Source organism: Lampetra planeri, chromosome 2, assembly GCF_965212315.1.
Source record: "Lampetra planeri chromosome 2, kcLamPlan1.2.h2, whole genome shotgun sequence".
NCBI lineage: Eukaryota > Metazoa > Chordata > Hyperoartia > Petromyzontiformes > Petromyzontidae > Lampetra > Lampetra planeri.
Genome location: NC_136108.1, coordinates 524,520 through 543,573, shown reverse-complemented (window position 1 = coordinate 543,573; position 19,054 = coordinate 524,520). Strand labels below are relative to the sequence as shown.

General features: G+C 58.5%; 1 protein-coding gene across 1 annotated transcript in view; it reads left to right on the top strand.

Annotated features, from left to right (window-relative positions):
- Positions 1-19,054, top strand: part of LOC144733224 (uncharacterized) — a 147,863-nt gene that overhangs the window by 110,464 nt on the left and 18,345 nt on the right. The window contains exons 11-14 of the mRNA XM_078615022.1: positions 7,458-7,685; positions 9,868-10,140; positions 10,749-10,896; positions 12,252-12,325. Coding sequence (XP_078471148.1) covers positions 7,458-7,685; positions 9,868-10,140; positions 10,749-10,896; positions 12,252-12,325 — 723 coding nt within the window. The remainder of the gene's footprint in view (positions 1-7,457; positions 7,686-9,867; positions 10,141-10,748; positions 10,897-12,251; positions 12,326-19,054) is intronic.

The window sequence follows — 19,054 nt, the reverse complement described above, 5'->3', positions numbered from 1 at the left end:
TGCGTGTGTGCCTTTGTGTAGTAGGTGTGTGTGTGTGTTGGTGTGTGGGTGTGTGTGGGTGTGTGTGTGGGTGTGTGTTGGTGTGTGGTTGTGTGTGGGTGTGTGTGGGTGTGTGTGTAGTAGGAGTGTGTGTGGGTGTGTGTTGGTGTGTGTGTGTGGTTGTGTGTGTGTGTGGGTGTGTGTTGGTGTGTGTGTGTGTGGGTGTGTGTTGGTGTGTGTGTGTGGGTGTGTGTTGGTGTGTGTGTGTGTTGGTGTGTGGGTGTGTGTAGTAGGTGTGTGTGTGGGTGTGTGTTGGTGTGTGGGTGTGTGTGTGTGTGGGTGTGTGTGTGTTGGGGTGTGTGTGTGGGTGTGTGTGTGTGGGTGTGTGTAGTAGGTGTGTGTGTGGGTGTGTGTTGGTGTGTGGGTGTGTGTGTGTTGGTGTGTGTGTGTGGGTGTGTGTTGGTGTGTGTGTGTGTTGGTGTGTGTGTGTGTGTGTGGGTGTGTGTAGTAGGTGTGTGTGTGGGTGTGTGTTGGGGTGTGTGTGTGGGTGTGTGTTGGTGTGTGTGTGTGTTGGTGTGTGTGTGTGGGTGTGTGTTGGTGTGTGGGTGTGTGTGTGTGTTGGTGTGTGGGTGTGTGTTGGTGTGTGGGTGTGTGTTGGTGTGTGTGTGTGTTGGTGTGTGTGTGTGGGTGTGTGTAGTAGGTGTGTGTGTGGGTGTGTGTTGGTGTGTGGGTGTGTGTGTGTGTGTTGGTGTGTGGGTGTGTGTGTGGGTGTGTGTTGGTGTGTGTGTGTGTTGGTGTGTGTGGGTGTGTGTAGTAGGTGTGTGTGTGGGTGTGTGTGGGTGTGGGTGTGTGTTGGTGTGTGTGTGTGTGTGTTGGTGTGTGTGTGTGTTGGTGTGTGTGTGTGGGTGTGTGTAGTAGGTGTGTGTGTGGGTGTGTGTTGGTGTGTGGGTGTGTGTGTGTGTGGGTGTGTGTTGGTGTGTGTGTGTTGGTGTGTGTGTGTGTTGGTGTGTGTCTGTGGGTGTGTGTGTGTGGGTGTGTGTTGGTGTGTGTGTGTGTTGGTGTGTGTGTGTGGGTGTGTGTGTGTGGGTGTGTGTAGTAGGTGTGTGTGTGTGTGTTGGTGTGTGTGTGTGTAGTAGTGGCGAATGGCGGTTGTGGTTGTGTTGACAGTGGTTTAGTTGGTTGTGGTTCGTCGTGGTTGTTGGGACGATGAGCAATGGTATCCGAACCTGGTGTGGACTTCCCCTAGGTCTACTCGGCCTAAATTTGCTGTTATAATACCAACATTAGCTTGTAGAGAAAAGACATGATGTATGTGGTTTAAAGGGGGAGTTATGGAGAGCAAACTCATGGGGAAGATGATTTCTGTACCCGATCAGGGCATTTGGAGAGATGACAATTCACCCCAAATAGTCACCCCGCTACGTGAGGGTTTCACTGTTGTGCAGCTCCCCGATGGGTTTCAAGGGCTGTGCGGCGTATCGTTCGGCACGATGTCCGACGTTTCGCTCCACGTCCAGGGAGCGTTTGGCATTGGCTCCTTTCTGTTCTCTGTGGGGCGCCTCGCGCTCGTCCCGTGGCCCACGCTGCTGCTGCTACTTCCTATTTCTCGGCGTGAGCCCAAAGCGTGCGCCCTCTCCACTCTGCGCGCTTTTTCAGACATCATTCCACTTTCTTTGCCAACGCCCACGTTTCTGATCCGTGTCACATCGCAGTCAGAGCGCGCCCATTCAAAACCGAGCGTCGATCTTCACGCACCATCGCGTCTCGGTTCCACACAGAGCACTCTGCCTCTGCTCTCGTTCATCTGCTTATTCATTAAATTGCATTCGGCGCAGTCGTTTAAGACCGTGCAACACCTCGTGTGCCAGTGCGCAACATTCCCGAAGGACCCTGTACGAGTTCTCTGCAACGTTTGCGTTGTTGCTGCTCTGCTCAAGCAGCACCGCGGATCTCTCTCGTGGAGAATATCCGGAAAACTGGCTAAACCAGATCATCCGTGTAACACATAGAACAAACTCAACACTCAGTGATTAAATAATGATGAGGACATCGCTCTCCGCGCCATTCCCCCAGCGCCAGGGCCCCCGTGAAGGGAGGCGCCGGGGACAGCGACTGCCGCTCTGCCCACTGCAGGCGACGAGCGACTTGACCAGAGCGCGGCAGTGAGCACGTGGGGCGGTGGACTCGAGAAGTCGCCCGCGCGACGAGACCCCTCCTCCTACCACCTCCTCCTCCCACCTCCTCCTACCACCTCCTCCTACCACCTCCTCCTCCCACCTCCTCCTACCACCTCACCTCCTCCTCCCACCTCCTCCTCCCACCTCCTCCTACCACCCCACCTCCTCCTACCACCTCCTCCTACCACCTCCTCCTACCACCTCCTCCTACCACCTCCTCCTACCACCTCACCTCCTCCTCCCACCTCCTCCTCCCACCTCCTCCTACCACCCCACCTCCTCCTACCACCTCCTCCTACCACCTCCTCCCACCTCCTCCTACCACCTCCTCCTACCACCTCCTCCTACCACCTCCTCCTCCCACCTCCTCCTACCACCTCCTCCTACCACCTCCTCCTACCACCTCCTCCTCCCACCTCACCTCCTCCTACCACCTCCTCCAACCACCTCCTCCTCCCACCTCACCTCCTCCTACCACCTCCTCCTACCACCTCCTCCTCCCACCTCCTCCTCCCACCTCCTCCTACCACCCCACCTCCTCCTACCACCTCCTCCTACCACCTCCTCCTACCACCTCCTCCTACCACCCCACCTCCTCCTACCACCTCCTCCCACCTCCTCCTCACACCTCCCTCCTCCCACCTCCCACCTCCTCCTCATTCTCTTCATCCTGCGGCACGAGCCACCGATTCTCGCTGAGTCATGACTCCTGCTAATACCGGCCTCTTACACCGTAACACTGCCCCCTGACAGTGCCTCCCCCACGTGACACGAATCCAGCACTGGACACTGCATGCAGGGTCTGGGCTATAGAGTTGGTATTGGGTTCTAGGACTGGGCTATACTTATTTCAGTCGTACGTCGCACCATTCGTGCTAATTGCATCTCACTACGCTGTGCAATAATTATTTGCATAATCACGTTGAGGTGACGAGTTCTGTGTCTGAACGATATCGTGGGTGATGAGTTCTAGGTGTGTGGGCATCCCCACTTGCTCTTAGCCAACGGCCCCCTGCACACACGCAGCGCAGAGACAGACGGCGGCCACGCTCGCGTCGTGCGTGGGGGTCGCTCGCCACCCGGCGCACACGGAGGGTCTGTGTGACGCCACTGCAGGGTGAAGGCGGTCCCATGCAGTGTCAGCAATGGAGGTTGTTTGAGCATACTTCACCACGCTGGTCAGCGCGGGTTGGTGAAGTCTGGGAGCACAGAAGTACAGGACAACAATCGCTCATCAAGCCCTGCCGCGCGGGTTTGTCGGGCGGGCTGATGGCAGCGTGCAGCGCAGCGTTGGGGGGTGGGCGATGGAGGGGGGCCACGGTGCAGGAGCGAGGTCACGTGGTGATCGCCGCGAGGAGAGGAGAGACGCCGCGCTCCCTCGCCCACACACTCCCTCGCCTACTCACTCATTCACTCTCCTGCTCGCTCGCCCACCCTCGCTCAACCAACCAACCATTCACTCACTGACGCACCCAACTTACTCGCCCACCCACCAACCCATTCGCTCACCCATACACTCTAACACCTACGCATTCACTCACTAGAATAGCAGCAATAATATCAATCCAGCAACTACACAACTGGTGTCATGAGAGTTTATGATTACGGTCCACAGTGTTTTTGTCTGTGCGCATATATATATAAACATGTAACCCTATGCACCATTTGCATGTGATTGATGATGACACCATTCTATCAGCCCTTCATCTCGAAAAGTACGATTTGTTCCCAATTAACGTGCATCTGAATGTTTAAAAAATAATTCTGAGATTCCCTAACGTCCACCTCGTGGCCATGCCCAAGTGCCCTGCTGCTGTTGGCTGCACAGGCAGCGGGCAGGAGAGCGGCGTTATAACCCGCCCCACTGTCTAAAGTGCCGTGCCGGGAGATCGTTATAACCCCGCCCCACTGTCTAAAGTGCCATGCCGGGAGATCGTTATAACCCCGCCCCACTGTCTAAAGTGCCGTGCCGGGAGATCGTTATAACCTCGCCCCACTGTCTAAAGTGCCGTGCCGGGAGATCGTTATAACCCCGCCCCACTGTCTAAAGTGCCGTGCCGGGAGATCGTTATAACCCCGCCCCACTGTCTAAAGTGCCATGCCGGGAGATCGTTATAACCCCGCCCCACTGTCTAAAGTGCCGTGCCGGGAGATCGTTATAACCCCGCCCCACTGTCTAAAGTGCCGTGCCGGGAGATCGTTATAACCCGCCCCACTGTCTAAAGTGCCGTGCCGGGAGATCGTTATAACCCCGCCCCACTGTCTAAAGTGCCATGCCGGGAGATCGTTATAACCCGCCCCACTGTCTAAAGTGCCATGCCGGGAGATCGTTATAACCCCGCCCCACTGTCTAAAGTGCCATGCCGGGAGATCGTTATAACCCGCCCCACTGTCTAAAGTGCCGTGCCGGGAGATCGTTATAACCCGCCCCACTGTCTAAAGTGCCGTGCCGGGAGATCGTTATAACCCGCCCCACTGTCTAAAGTGCCGTGTCGGGAGATCGTTATAACCCCGCCCCACTGTCTAAAGTGCCGTGCCGGGAGATCGTTATAACCCCGCCCCACTGTCTAAAGTGCCATGCCGGGAGATCGTTATAACCCCGCCCCACTGTCTAAAGTGCCATGCCGGGAGATCGTTATAACCCGCCCCACTGTCTAAAGTGCCATGCCGGGAGATCGTTATAACCCCGCCCCACTGTCTAAAGTGCCGTGCAGGGAGACCGTTATAACCCCGCCCCACTGTCTAAAGTGCCGTGCCGGGAGATCGTTATAACCCCGCCCCACTGTCTAAAGTGCCGTGCCGGGAGATCGTTATAACCCGCCCCACTGTCTAAAGTGCCGTGCCGGGAGATCGTTATAACCCGCCCCACTGTCTAAAGTGCCGTGCCGGGGGATCGTTATAACCCGCCCCACTGTCTAAAGTGCCGTGCCGGTAGATCGTTATAACCCCGCCCCACTGTCTAAAGTGCCGTGCCGGGAGATCGTTATAACCCGCCCCACTGTCTAAAGTGCCGTGCCGGGAGATCGTTATAACCCGCCCCACTGTCTAAAGAGCCGTGCCGGGAGATCGTTATAACCCCGCCCCACTGTCTAAAGTGCCGTGCCGGGAGATCGTTATAACCCCGCCCCACTGTCTAAAGTGCCGTGCCGGGAGATCGTTATAACCCCGCCCCACTGTCTAAAGTGCCGTGCCGGGAGATCGTTATAACCCCGTCCCACTGTCTAAAGTGCCGTGCCGGGAGATCGTTATAACCCCGCCCCACTGTCTAAAGTGCCGTGCCGGGAGATCGTTATAACCCCGCCCCACTGTCTAAAGTGCAGTGCCGGGAGATCGTTATAACCCGCCCCACTGTCTAAAGTGCCGTGCCGGGAGATCGTTATAACCCCGCCCCACTGTCTAAAGTGCCGTGCCGGGAGATCGTTATAACCCGCCCCACTGTCTAAAGTGCCGTGCCGGGAGATCGTTATAACCCCGCCCCACTGTCTAAAGTGCCGTGCCGGGAGATCGTTATAACCCCGCCCCACTGTCTAAAGTGCCATGCCGGGAGATCGTTATAACCCCGCCCCACTGTCTAAAGTGCCATGCCGGGAGATCGTTATAACCCGCCCCACTGTCTAAAGTGCCATGCCGGGAGATCGTTATAACCCCGCCCCACTGTCTAAAGTGCCGTGCAGGGAGATCGTTATAACCCCGCCCCACTGTCTAAAGTGCCGTGCCGGGAGATCGTTATAACCCCGCCCCACTGTCTAAAGTGCCGTGCCGGGAGATCGTTATAACCCGCCCCACTGTCTAAAGTGCCGTGCCGGGAGATCGTTATAACCCGCCCCACTGTCTAAAGTGCCGTGCCGGGAGATCGTTATAACCCGCCCCACTGTCTAAAGTGCCGTGCCGGTAGATCGTTATAACCCCGCCCCACTGTCTAAAGTGCCGTGCCGGGAGATCGTTATAACCCGCCCCACTGTCTAAAGTGCCGTGCCGGGAGATCGTTATAACCCGCCCCACTGTCTAAAGAGCCGTGCCGGGAGATCGTTATAACCCCGCCCCACTGTCTAAAGTGCCGTGCCGGGAGATCGCTCCGACCCGTCGACCTCTGGACTGCAAGTCCGGCGCGCTGCTCACCGCCACACCACGGCAGCTTGCTTCATTTCAAATCTAGCTCCAAGTTATTTATTTATAAATGTTATCAGATTCTCAATGTAAATGAAACAATTCTCATTTTCATTTTATTCAGTCGTTGCTGCTTCATGTAATGTTGCCACTTTTTGAAGAAGAAGCCGTCACAAGCGAGATGCTTAAATTGAGACGAAAATCCGATTCTTAAATGTGATTGTGACGACCCATCGCGAGTCCAGCGTTCCACTGCACCCTGGCACGCCACGTGGTGTGATGCCGTGCTGTGCGGCGCTGGAGGTTTCGTTCCTCTCTCTAAGTTGCTCTGCCTGTTGATGGCCACTGCATTCTGCTACTGGAGGCTGGCAGTCCCAGAACTCTCCACTTCGACTTCGTCCGCGTGCGCAGCAGTTGACACACCGGCGCCTCTGTCCACACGGCAGGTCGTGCATCCTCCTCCAAGGCGTCTGGCCAGCGTGAAAAAAGGCCAAAATATCCGTACTGGGGTTTGTAATGAAAACGCATGCAGTGGTGGTGAAGGTGGTGGTGGCGGTGATGGCGGTGGTGGCGATGATGGTGGCGGTGGTGACACTGATGGTGGCGACAGTGTCGTCTCACACCGTGCCAGGGTCGCAGCGAGTTCCCTTTGAGTTGACTCGCGACTCGATCGCACGGCGTGCGTGTACATCTCCACACTCATTGGTTTCAGTCACGGCCGCTGGGTTTCTGTGGTCGTTCATTATCTGAAACGAGCCACGCCGCCTCTTCGTCTGCACGGGAACATCCCGCCGCTTCTCGCCGCCTTCAGCCGCTAGAGTACCGCGCGGTGGGGCCGAATGCGCTCCGCGGCCGCGCTTTGCGGTTGTGCTGCTGCTGCTGATACTGCTGCTGCTGATACTGCTGCTGCTGCTGATACTGCTGCTGCTGCTGCACGGCCCTCCGCCGTGTCCGCGCGTTGCTCGGCACGATGTCCGGCGGTTCACTCCAGGTGCCGGTAGCTTCTTCCCGGGTTGATTTCCAGGAAATGATTCCACGAACAAGCTCCCAGCAGGGCGCGTAACGAAACGTCGGACGTCGTGCGGGACAACGCGCACAGCTACCCGCGCTAACTGGGCCCGAGCTCCCCTCCCCCAGTCTCACTCTCGCCCTTTGCCCCCCCCACCCCCACCCCTTGTTCTTCTCGAATGCCAGCGAGCGCCCCCGGGCCAGCTGTCCGATGAGGGTGGCGCCGTGGCGGCCGTGCCGGGGCTGCTCGGGCCGACGGTGGCGGGCGCCGTGTGCCTGGGCGGCGTGCTGCTGGGCTCGCTGCTCGCCTACTGCCTCCTGCGCGCCCGCCGCGCCACCAAGAGCGGCCACCGCTATGCCAGCCTGGCCGCCGCCGCCGCCCACAGCAGCCCCGACCCCACCTCCGACTACCAGGTGACGTTGGCGGTTCGAGACCCGGTGGCCGCCCTGGTTAATCGCGCGGGGGGGGGGGGGGGTCTCAACACTAAAAAAAATAAGACTACGCGCCATTCACGTCGCCGTTCGTCAGAGTCGGCCGTCGCATCTGCCGGCAAGAGTGGCAGTAAAATTGATCTCGATGGCTGTCTGTGGAAGTGAAATCTTCCTATGGCCCGCACCCAGAGCCGTCCCCAGGGTACGGCGAATCGGGGCGACCGCCCCGGACCCCGGACCCCGCACCAATATCCATCCGCACGCGCTGTCTGCCCGAAACGCTGTACCACACGCACTCTGTACAGGGCAGGCCCATCCAGCAGCAGAGGTGTCGGCAGGGAATTGCATGGCTGCTCCTTTGCCCTTAACGTTTTGCTCGCTACAAGACGCGCGGAAGCAGTAGCAGCACCGCGGCTTTCTCTCTCTCTCTCTATCTGCGAGTCGGGGGGGGGGGGGGGGGCAGGCCGCCGTGATAGCGGCGGCCCAGTCAGTCGAGAGGGGGAGAGGCCCCCGGCCGGGGGAGGGCCCCGGGGGTCGTGGGGAGGAGCGCGAGAGGGCGGCCACGGGGAGGGAGACAGCGCCCCAGCAACGCGGTGTCCCCGCTCGTGTGGTGCTGGCTTGAGTTGACTTAGCCTCAAATTAGTACGTGATGCGGTGTGTAAACACTAGGGAGACAAAGGCGGCCGGGTGTGTTTGCTCGTCACCCCTCGTGTACCGTGACGGCCATCATAGGTGCTACTCGCTAACAGCACTTGTCCCAACAGTCTGTTAAGGCTACACGGAGGGTCTTTATCTTTGTGCTGACCTTGTGGGCGTGTGCTGCATCTAAATAATCAGTGTGGATGGTGTGTGGTGGGTTCCAACAGAGTCGTGGGTTCTAACAGAGTCGTGGGTTCCAACAGAGTCGTGGGTACCATCAGAGTCGTGGGTTCCATCAGAGTCGTGGGTTCCATCAGAGTCGTGGGTTCCATCAGAGTCGTGGGTTCCAACAGAGTCGTGGGTTCCAACAGAGTCGTGGGTTCCTACAGAGTCGTGGGTTCCTACAGAGTCGTGGGTTCCAACAGAGTCGTGGGTTCCATCAGAGTCGTGGGTTCCATCAGAGTCGTGGGTTCCAACAGAGTCGTGGGTTCCAACAGAGTCGTGGGTTCCATCAGAGTCGTGGGTTCCATCAGAGTCGTGGGTTCCAACAGAGTCGTGGGTTCCTACAGAGTCGTGGGTTCCTACAGAGTCGTGGGTTCCAACAGAGTCGTGGGTTCCATCAGAGTCGTGGGTTCCAACAGAGTCGTGGGTTCCATCAGAGTCGTGGGTTCCATCAGAGTCGTGGGTTCCATCAGAGTCGTGGGTTCCAACAGAGTCGTGGGTTCCATCAGAGTCGTGGGTTCCATCAGAGTCGTGGGTTCCATCAGAGTCGTGGGTTCCAACAGAGTCGTGGGTTCCATCAGAGTCGTGGGTTCCATCAGAGTCGTGGCTCCATCCATGCGGCCGAGACGGAGCTGACAGCTGACAGCTCCGTCTCGGCCTCCCGCCGGCAATTATCACGGCGCGATTGCTCGAGCAAGCCTCGGGTGCTGCCACCTCCACCACCACCTTCACCACCACCTTCACCACCACCACCACCTTCACCACCATCTTCACCACCACCATCACCTTCACCACCAAGACCACCTTCACCACGATCACCACCTCCGCCACCACCATCACCACCAAGACCACCACCTTCACCACCACCACGACCACCACCTTCACCACCATCACCACCTCCGCGACCCCGCGTGTTACCAGTCGGTTACGTCGATAGATTTAATTTCGTGCAGAGTTGAGGTTGAAGTGATCTTCCCGATGCCACGCTGCCCCCTCCCTCTAATAATCATGAGCCTGTTGCACTGTTCACAAGAGGAGGCTGACGGCTGCTGATGCCATGACCCAGAGGTCGGTTGCAATAACGAACTAAATATTTTTTCCCCTAAACTCGATTAAAAAAAAGACTTAACAACTCTAAAAGACAACCCTCTGACTACAACCCTAACCAACTTGGCACAACCCCAGCCTTTAAACCACAACCCGATCCCTGCAACCACAGCCCCTTCTCCTTCACACTCCCAACGCGACTCCACGCCCCGCCGCTCCGCGACGCTGACCGCCAACCGCGCCGCCTCTCCCCCAGGAGCTGTGCCGGCAGCGCATGGCGATCCGCACGGCCGAGAAGGGCGGGGGCTGCGGGGAGCCCCCCCCCGCGGGGGGCGTCTCCGGCGGCGTGGGGGTCGCCCCCCACGCCCCGCACGGCGCCCACCCCTCGCGCCCGTCGCGCATGAGCAGCCTCTCCTCGCAGCTCAGCGACGGGGGGCCCCTGAGCCCCTCCCCGCGGAGCAGCGTCTCGTCCTGGAGCGAGGAGCCGGCGCCCTCCAACCTCGACATCACCACGGGCCACATGATCCTGGTGCGTGCGCGACGCCGCCGAGTGGACGTGCTCACCGCGCGACAACGCCGCGGCCTTCGCGGGGACTCGTGCGTGACGGGCGACGTTTCGGGCGGTGATCCTTCTTCATAGCACTTCCATCGGTGGACGTGGTGCGAAGAAGGGCCATTGCCAAAAACGTCGCCTGTTTGTTTTCCGGTTAAAGGCCACACACAGTGTTTCTTGATGAATGTCTCGCGATGTGTTGTTATCTGTGCTTGTGTACCACTCTCAGCGTCACGGCGCATCGTGAGACGAGAGAATCCATTGAGAATTCTCACCTTCGCGTTCGAGAAGGGCCCGTGGAAGTGGACACCACAGGGCTACAGCCACCATCAATGGCAAATATCTGAACCGGTTCTGGGCTTCCCCAAGGTCGGCTCGGCCTTAAATGATTGCCTGCTGCTATTTGTAAACAGCGCTGGGGGGATACAGGGGGCTGGGTGTGGTGTCGGCCACACCACCCACTCATAGCTGGGCCCGTCCAGCCTTCATAGGAGCTCGCAATCAGCACTCGCCCCATCAGTCTTGTTCCTGCTCCACGGGGAATCTTTGTCCCTCTGTGTCCGCGTGTCTGTGCGCCCTCGCAGTCCTACATGGAGGACCACGTGCGGAACGGGGACCGCCTGGAGGCCGAGTGGGACGCGCTCTGCTGCTACCAGGCCGAGCCCAACGCCTGCACCGTGGCGCAGAGGCCGAACAACACCGTCAAGAATCGCTACGGCAACATCCTCCCGTGTACGCCGCACACGCAGCAGACAAAGATCCCCCCTGTAGCCTTTCAACAGACTTTTGGGGCAAGTGCTGTTGGCGAACAGCTGTGAAGGGTGCCCAACACCACGCCGCTTCTTGTCTACCCAGTGCGGATGTGGACGCGCCTCACCGGGTACTGGACTCATGCCAGGCTGAGTTCATCTCGGAGATGCCCAGGACCGGCTCAACTTCCCGCCACTGTTATTGGTCGTGGGAATCGAACTCGTTCATAGTGCAGCGTGCGCTACCCACCGCACGACCGCTCCACGAAGCCATACACGTGGTTGTGGAATCGGGTAGCTGCAGGGAGTTGGTGGTGATTACTCGGCCACCACTCTCCCCCCCCCCCAGTAACGTCCAGCACGCAATCCACCGCTCACCCCAATCCACCACTCACCCCGATCCACCGCTCACCCCAATCCACCACTCACCCCGATCCACTGCTCACCCCGATCCACCACTCACCCTGATCCACCACTCACCCCGATCCACTGCTCACCCCGATCCACCACTCACCCCGATCCACCGCTCATCCCGATTCACCGCTCACCCCGATCCACCGCTCACCCCGATCCACCGCTCACCCCGATTCACCACTCACCCCGATCCACCACTCACCCCGATCCACCGCTCACCCCGATCCACCGCTCATCCCGATTCATCGCTCACCCCGATCCACCACTCACCCCGATCCACCGCTCACCCCGAGCCACCCCTCACCCTGATCCACCGCTCACCCCGAGCCACCCCTCACCCCGATCCACCCCTCACCCCGATCCACCGCTCACCTGCGCTCTCCTTGCCCGGCTCTCGCCGTCACTCCGCCCGTGGCCCTCTCGAGCCGCGTGCCACGGGGCTCCTAAGAACGACCGCGCATCGCGCTGTCCCCAACACCGGACACGATGCTGCTACTACCTCCACCATCACCACCATCACCATCATCACCATCACCACCATCATCATCACCACCATCATCATCACCACCATCATCACCACCATAATCACCACCACTACCATTACCACCACCACCCCAACTATCCACCACCACCTACTCTGCCATCGCCACCACCGCAGCAGTGCGAGGACACGGGCCAGGCGCGGCTCATTGACAGAAAGGTCCCAGCGTAGGTGCCGCGTCGCACTTCCAATTCGCCCCCCGTCGCCGTCGGCGTCTCCGTCACCGCCGCCGCTCCCGGGAGGCGTCGTCTTGTCGACACGGAGCGCCGCGCGCCACGACATCGTCGCGGTTTGTGGGGAGCGGCAGGGCACGAGAGGTTTGAGCCGCGCACGGCGTCTGCGTTTGTCGTTCATCGCCCCGTGCCTCTCTGCGCTGTGTGCAGACGACCACGCGCGCGTCGCGCTCAAGGCAGAAGCCAACGCGGCCAACTCGGACTACATCAACGCGAGCCCCATCGTGAGTCCGCCCCACCCCGCTCCCCACACCGCTCCCCACACCGCTCCATGCACCCCACACATGCACCCCACACCGCTCCATGCACCCTGCACCACTCCATGCACCCCGCACCGCACCCCAGACCGCTCCATGCACCCCGCACCGCTCCCCGCACCCCACACCGCTCCATGCACCCCACACCGCTCCATGCACCCCGCACCGCTCCCCGCACCCCACACCGCTCCCCGCACTGCTCCATGCACCCCGCACCACTCCATGCACCCCGCACCGCACCCCACACCGCTCCCCGCACCCCACACCGCTCCCCGCACCCCACACCGCTCCCCGCACCGCTCCATGCACCCCGCACCGTTCCATGCACCCCGCACCGCTCCATGCACCCCGCACCGCTCCATGCACCCCGCACCGCTCCATGCACCCCGCACCGCACCCCGCACCGCTCCATGCACCCCACACCGCTCCATGCACCCCGCACCGCTCCATGCACCCCGCACCGCTCTATGCACCCCACACCGCTCCATGCACCCCACACCGCTCCATGCACCCCGCACCGCTCCATGCACCCCGCACCGCTCCCCGCACCGCACCCCGCACCGCTCCATGCACCCCGCACCGCTCCCCGCACCGCTCCATGCACCCCGCACCGCTCCATGCACCCCGCACCGCTTCATGCACCCCACACCTCACCCCGCACCGCTCCATGCACCCCGCACCGCTCCCCGCACCGCTCCATGCACCCCGCACCGCACCCCGCACCGCTCCATGCACCCCGCACCGCTCCCCGCACCGCTCCATGCACCCCGCACCGCACCCCGCACCGCTCCATGCACCCCGCACCGCACCCCGCACCGCTCCATGCACCCCGCACCGCTCCATGCACCCCGCACCGCTCCATGCACCCCGCACCGCTCCATGCACCCCGGACCGCTCCCCGCACCGCTCCATGCACCCCGCACCGCTCCATGCACCCCGCACCGCACCCCGCACCGCTCCATGCACCCCGCACCGCTCCCCGCACCGCTCCATGCACCCCGCACCGCTCCATGCACCCCGCACCGCTCCCCGCACCGCTCCATGCACCCCACACCGCTCCATGCACCCCGCACCGCTCCCCGCACCGCTCCATGCACCCTACACCGCTCCATGCATTCCGCACCGCTCCCCGCACCGCTCCATGCACCCCACACCGCTCCATGCACCCCGCACCGCTCCCCGCACCGCTCCATACACCCCACACTGCTCCATGCACCCCGCACCGCTCCCCGCACCGCTCCATGCACCCCACACCGCTCCCCGCACCGCTCTATGCACCCCGCACTGCTCCATGCACCCCGCACCGCTCCCCGCACTACTCTATGCACCCCGCACCGCTCCATGCACCCCGCACCGCTCCCCACACCGTGGTCGCTCCCCCAGCCCGTAGCACGGGCGCCGTGAGCGCGAGGGCGCCGGTCGATCCGAGTCGCGAGTTTGGCTGCTGCACGGCGCTGCCTGTCCCTGGGGGCCGTCGTCGTGGTGGTGGCGGTAGTGGCGGTAGTGGTGTTAGTGGTGGTGGTAGTGGTGGTGATAGTGGCGGTAGTGGTGGTAGTGCTGGTGATAGTGGTGGTGATAGTGGTAGTGGTGGTAGTGGTTGAGATAGTGGCAGTGGTGGTGGCAGTGGTGGTGATGGTAGTGATGGTGGTGGTAGTGGTGGGGATAGTGGTATTGGTGGTAGTGGTGGTAGTAGTGGTTGGTAGTGGTGGTTGTGGTAGTGGTGGTGGTATTGGTGGTGGTATTGGTGGGGGTAGTAGTGGTGGTAGTGGTGGTGGTAGTAGTGGTGGTGGTCGTGGTGGTGGTAGTGGTGGTGGTAGTGGTGGCGGTGCTGAGCCCTGGTTGCTCGGTCTGCGCTATGCTGCGTTGTTTCTGCGCTCAGCTCGGTCACCAGTGACTGTCCGGCTCTAAGAATGAATATATCGGTTTGACTGTCATTCGACGAACATGACTCTCAAATTGCAGAGCGAGTGGGAAAGCGCTGCCCTCTACTGCATGTGACCTAGAGGTCAGCAATAGGCAACTCAGAGGTAGTTCTGGGATATCCACGTTTGTGGGTCGTTCTCTTGACACGAAGGGCTGCACAGTTCCGTGAGAGTTGGACGGACGTAGCTACGGTCTCCTGACGTGACGCCCGTAGCACCATTGGGATAACATATTGATAAACAACGACAAATGTCAACATGGCAAACACACACGGCCACGTTGCGTTGCATCCGTGGAAAAACGTGACCAGCAAAATCCAGATCGAGTGCAACACGTGGAGGCGTTCACGACCAATGTTACGATGCATCATTGAATTTGGGGTCAGGTTGTGGAAACAAAAGGTGCGTCATAAACCCTCCCGTGGGAACCCAAGGACGACGTCACACCACCTATGTCAGGCCACAGCCTGGAGAACATCTTCACAATTATGGCAACTGTCTGATGATGCTGCTGTAACTACCAGCGAAACGTCAAACTTCCCAATTGCTGTGTATCTTGTGGATTACACTCTACAACATTGCCGTCGCTGCTGCTGAAGAAGCAGGAATAATACATTGGCACGTTTGTTCACGTGACATCTGTGTTCGTTGTCGGGTGGAGGAGGCTGTACGACACAAAACAGCAATTGTGAGTCGTAAACATAAATCAATATATAAATGCTCCTCTCGGAGGCGGCACTTTGAGCGATGACTGTGATCCCCCCTCCCTACCTCCCGCCGGACGGTCCGCGCGGAATCGAACACAACGACACGGTGGACACACGCGTGTGCTCGCGACAACGCGACAGCAGACGGTCGGTGTGGCGGCGGATCGTGTAAATGTTCCAGCTTTTACATTCGTCCTGGCTCCGTGATGGTCACCACCACCACCACAACCGCCACCACAACCACCACCACAACCACCACCACAACTGCCACGGCGGGTTCCGGATTAGCGAGCAATCCGGAGCATGGATGGCGTTCCGTGGTTTTTCCTTTGACTCCCAGGAGTGGAGACACGAGACGTCTCCGCTCCGGGGAGAGATGAAATGATTTGTCGTCTCCCGGGCAGCTCACGTCAGCCGGCGTTGGGAATGAATTGACGGCAATGTCGTCCGAAGCCGCGTTTCATAGATCTATGGGAATGCGGTGAAGGCTGCCTGACACCTGCCTTCTGAAAGTATCCTGGCTCGGCTTGGGGTGTGGGGAACACCGGGCCGTGATGTGTGTGTGTGTTGAACTTCTTTCTCACCGTACGTAGCCAACCGTGTTGATTGGAGGTTCGGGGGGAAGGAAAACAAACGAAAGTGATTGATGCGTGTTGTTTTCGCATGTTCGCGTTAAATGTTCGGGGTGTGACGATTCTTGAGCTCGCGTTACATTCATCTGAATCGTCTCTGTTGAGAATGGATGTTGGTTGATTCGTCGTCTTGAGTTGTCACCGGAGTGGGTTCACGATACCCCTGCAGCCACTACAGTATGTCACGATAACTACTGTTCTGTACCGCCATCAACTAATCGCAAACCTGCAGCGTCACAACCAATCGTCCCATCGCTGGGGAAACGGAGTGGCTGAATGGTGATCGATTCAACCCGCCTGAAATACCATTCGCTTTTTAATTTTGGGGAAGCATAGGGTGTTTAAATGTCACAATTCTGCTCTTCACATGGTGATGACGATGATGATGTCTACATATGTGTGTGTGTGGCTCTCGCTGTTCGTTACATGTATATCTTCATATAGAGAATAGGGGAAGGACTCGAGTTACGACATTGAGTGTCGTCCAGAGGGACATGTGTTGATCGCAGAGCCCAATGGGAGAAACACCGAGGCGGGCGGTGGGGCCGTGCTTGCCCCGACTGGACACCTGTGAACACGAGCTGGAATGCCTCGTCAGATCACGCCCGCTATAAATACACAGCCTCATTCTGATTTAAGTGGACTTTGGATTAAACAGCTGGAGGTGAAATGGCCCCGAGGAAGGAACCGCGAAGTCGTCGAGGGGCTGCGTGCAAAGCGCCCCCAGCGGAGCCGCGTGGCGACAGCTCCCTCGTGTGTACGTGTGTGTACGTGTGTGTGTACGTGTGTGTGTGTCTACGTGTGTGTGTCTACGTGTGTGTTCGTGTGTGTCTGCGTGTGTGTGTGTGTCTACATGTGTGTGTACGTGTGTGTGTGTACGTGTGTGTACGTGTGTGTCTACGTGTGTGTGTGTGTCTACGTGTGTGTGTGTCCACGTGTGTGTACGTGTGTGTCTACGTGTGTGTGTGTGTCTACGTGTGTGTGTGTCTACGTGTGTGTGTCTACGTGTGTGTGTGTGTGTGTCTACGTGTGTGTGTCTACGTGTGTCCACCTGTGTGTCTACGTGTGTGTGTGTCTACGTTTTGTGTCTACGTGTGTGTCTACGTGTGTGTGTCCACGTGTGTGTGTGTCTACGTGTGTGTGTCTACGTAGTGTAGCGGTTAGCGCTACGCTGCGCTATGAACCCGACGACACGGGTTCTATTCCCGTTCACGGCCAACACCAGTGACGATTATCTGAACCGGTCCTGCGCCTCCCTCAGGTCGACTCAGCCTCAAATGAGTAGCTGGTGCGGTGTGTAAACATCGCCACTGGGGAAACAAAGGCGGCCGGGCGTGGTGCTGGCCACCCACCCCCTCGTGTGCCACAGTGCCGCCTTCATAGGTGGCAGCACACGCCCCAACAGTCTGGCGGGGCGAGAGGGGAGGGGGTCCATTGTGTAGCATCAGCGCCGTATTAATCACTTGAGTAATCATTCCTGAAAATAGTTACAGGTGGCTCAGCGGAGCTGCCTTTATTACTAAAAAAAAGAAAAATTACTTCTCTCAAACACGAACAAATTGCAACGGCACTTTGAAAGATGATTATAAATTTGAAGAAAAACAGTCACGTGACTTGGCAAGGCAGACTAATGTTGGGTTTCTCTGTCTCAATGAACATCTCTGATTGCTACCAAAAGCACCCTCCCCCCGGAGTTGGTCCGCGTGCAACTTCGACGACGACTGCAGCGTGGAAGCGAAGTCGCTCGCTCCACTGCTGGCGTGATGCTCGCTGCACTGCTGGCGTGATGCTCGCTGCACTGCTGGCGTGCTCTGTTGCCAGCGCCTCGACTGAGTGGGGGGCAGGCGACCCCCTCGCTCTCTCGCAGGCGACACACACACGGGAGTCTCTCCGACTAAAGCTGCTGCAGCTCCCCCACTCTCTCCTCTCTCTTCAGGGCCCATTCTGCTGCACCTCCCCCGCCGCCACCACCGCCCACCACCACCACTTTCTCTCTTAGTATTCATCTCCCATTCTGCTGCTCGGCTTTGAGTCGTCTGATCTCGCCGTGCGCGCCGCTCTGAGTGGCTCCGCTCTCAACGTCTCGCTCACTCTGCGTCTCATCCCTCCCTCTCTCTCTCTCTCCCTCTCGCTCTCTCGCTCTGGCTCTTGTGCATCCATCGGTCTCTCTCTCTCTGCTCTTTATTTGCCTGTCTCTCGGCTCTATTCAATTTGTGATTATTTCCGTCATTATCTGTCTCTCTATTCATCCCTCTGCTCTTTATTTGCCCGTCTCTGGGCTCTATTCAGCCTGGGCCTATCTCACATCTTCTGTGTCTTGCTGTTCATCTCTTGGCCTCTCAGCCCTGAATGATTTGTCTGTTTCTGGTCTCTATTCAAACTTAGATTATCTCTCTAATTCTCTGTCTTTCTATTCACTTGCCTCCTTGCTCTGTCCCCCCATCTGTCTATTCGATTTTTGAATAAAGTGTGTCTATCCTGTCTATTCAATCTCAGATTCTGTCTCGCTCCTATTTTCAGTGTCTCCATTTATCTATGTTCTCTTTATCCCATTGCTTCTTTAGTGTCTCGCTGTCTCTCTGTGCGTCTCCCTGTCTCTCTGTGCGTCTCCGTGTCTCTCTGTGGATCTCCGTGTCTCTCTGTGGATCTCCGTGTCTCTCTGTGCATCTCCCTGTCTCTCTGTGCATCTCCTTGTCTATCTGTGCATCTCCGTGTCTCTATGTGGATCTCCGTGTCTCTGTGTGCATCTCCCTGTCTCTCTGTGGATCTCGCTGTCTCTCCCATCCAGCTCTCAGCCTCCCCGCCTGCTCTTCATTCCCCTCTTGCCCTGCTTGAGCCGGATGTAAACAAGCAGTAACTTTCTTCAAGCTTCCAAGATGTCTCCTCAGCCCCACGGCGATCTCTCATGATAAGTCTCTCTCTCTCTCTCTGCCCTTTCTCGCTCTCTCTCTCTGAAATGTCAGCTTGGTACAGGATATATATATTCTGTTATAAGGCAGTGTTAATGGAAAACTGTTGAGTGCTTTATTCATTTGTGCTAAGCCCCTTTCAAGGCCACAGAAGATGCAATCAGAGCTGCCTTTATTACCCGACAATGACGTGTGTGTGTGTTTCACCTGGTGCTAATTTAGGGATTTGATTGAACCACTGTGTGGGCTATGGTGGAGACGTGGCGTGGTCGCCTCTGATTTTGTGGCCACGGTGCCTCACGGCAGTGGCTTATACCATCACCTGTGAGCCTCTGACATTTACCCTCTGCTCAACAGAATCCCCCAGGGCCAGACTGGAACCTAAACCCTGCCAACTCAGGGTCCCTTCACTCAGTGGAGCAGCAGCCTCTGGGCATTATGGGATGAATCATATTTCACAACACGGGGAGAGGGGGCCACTCCTGGGAAGACCAGGACGGGTGGCAACTCGAGATGCACGTCTCGG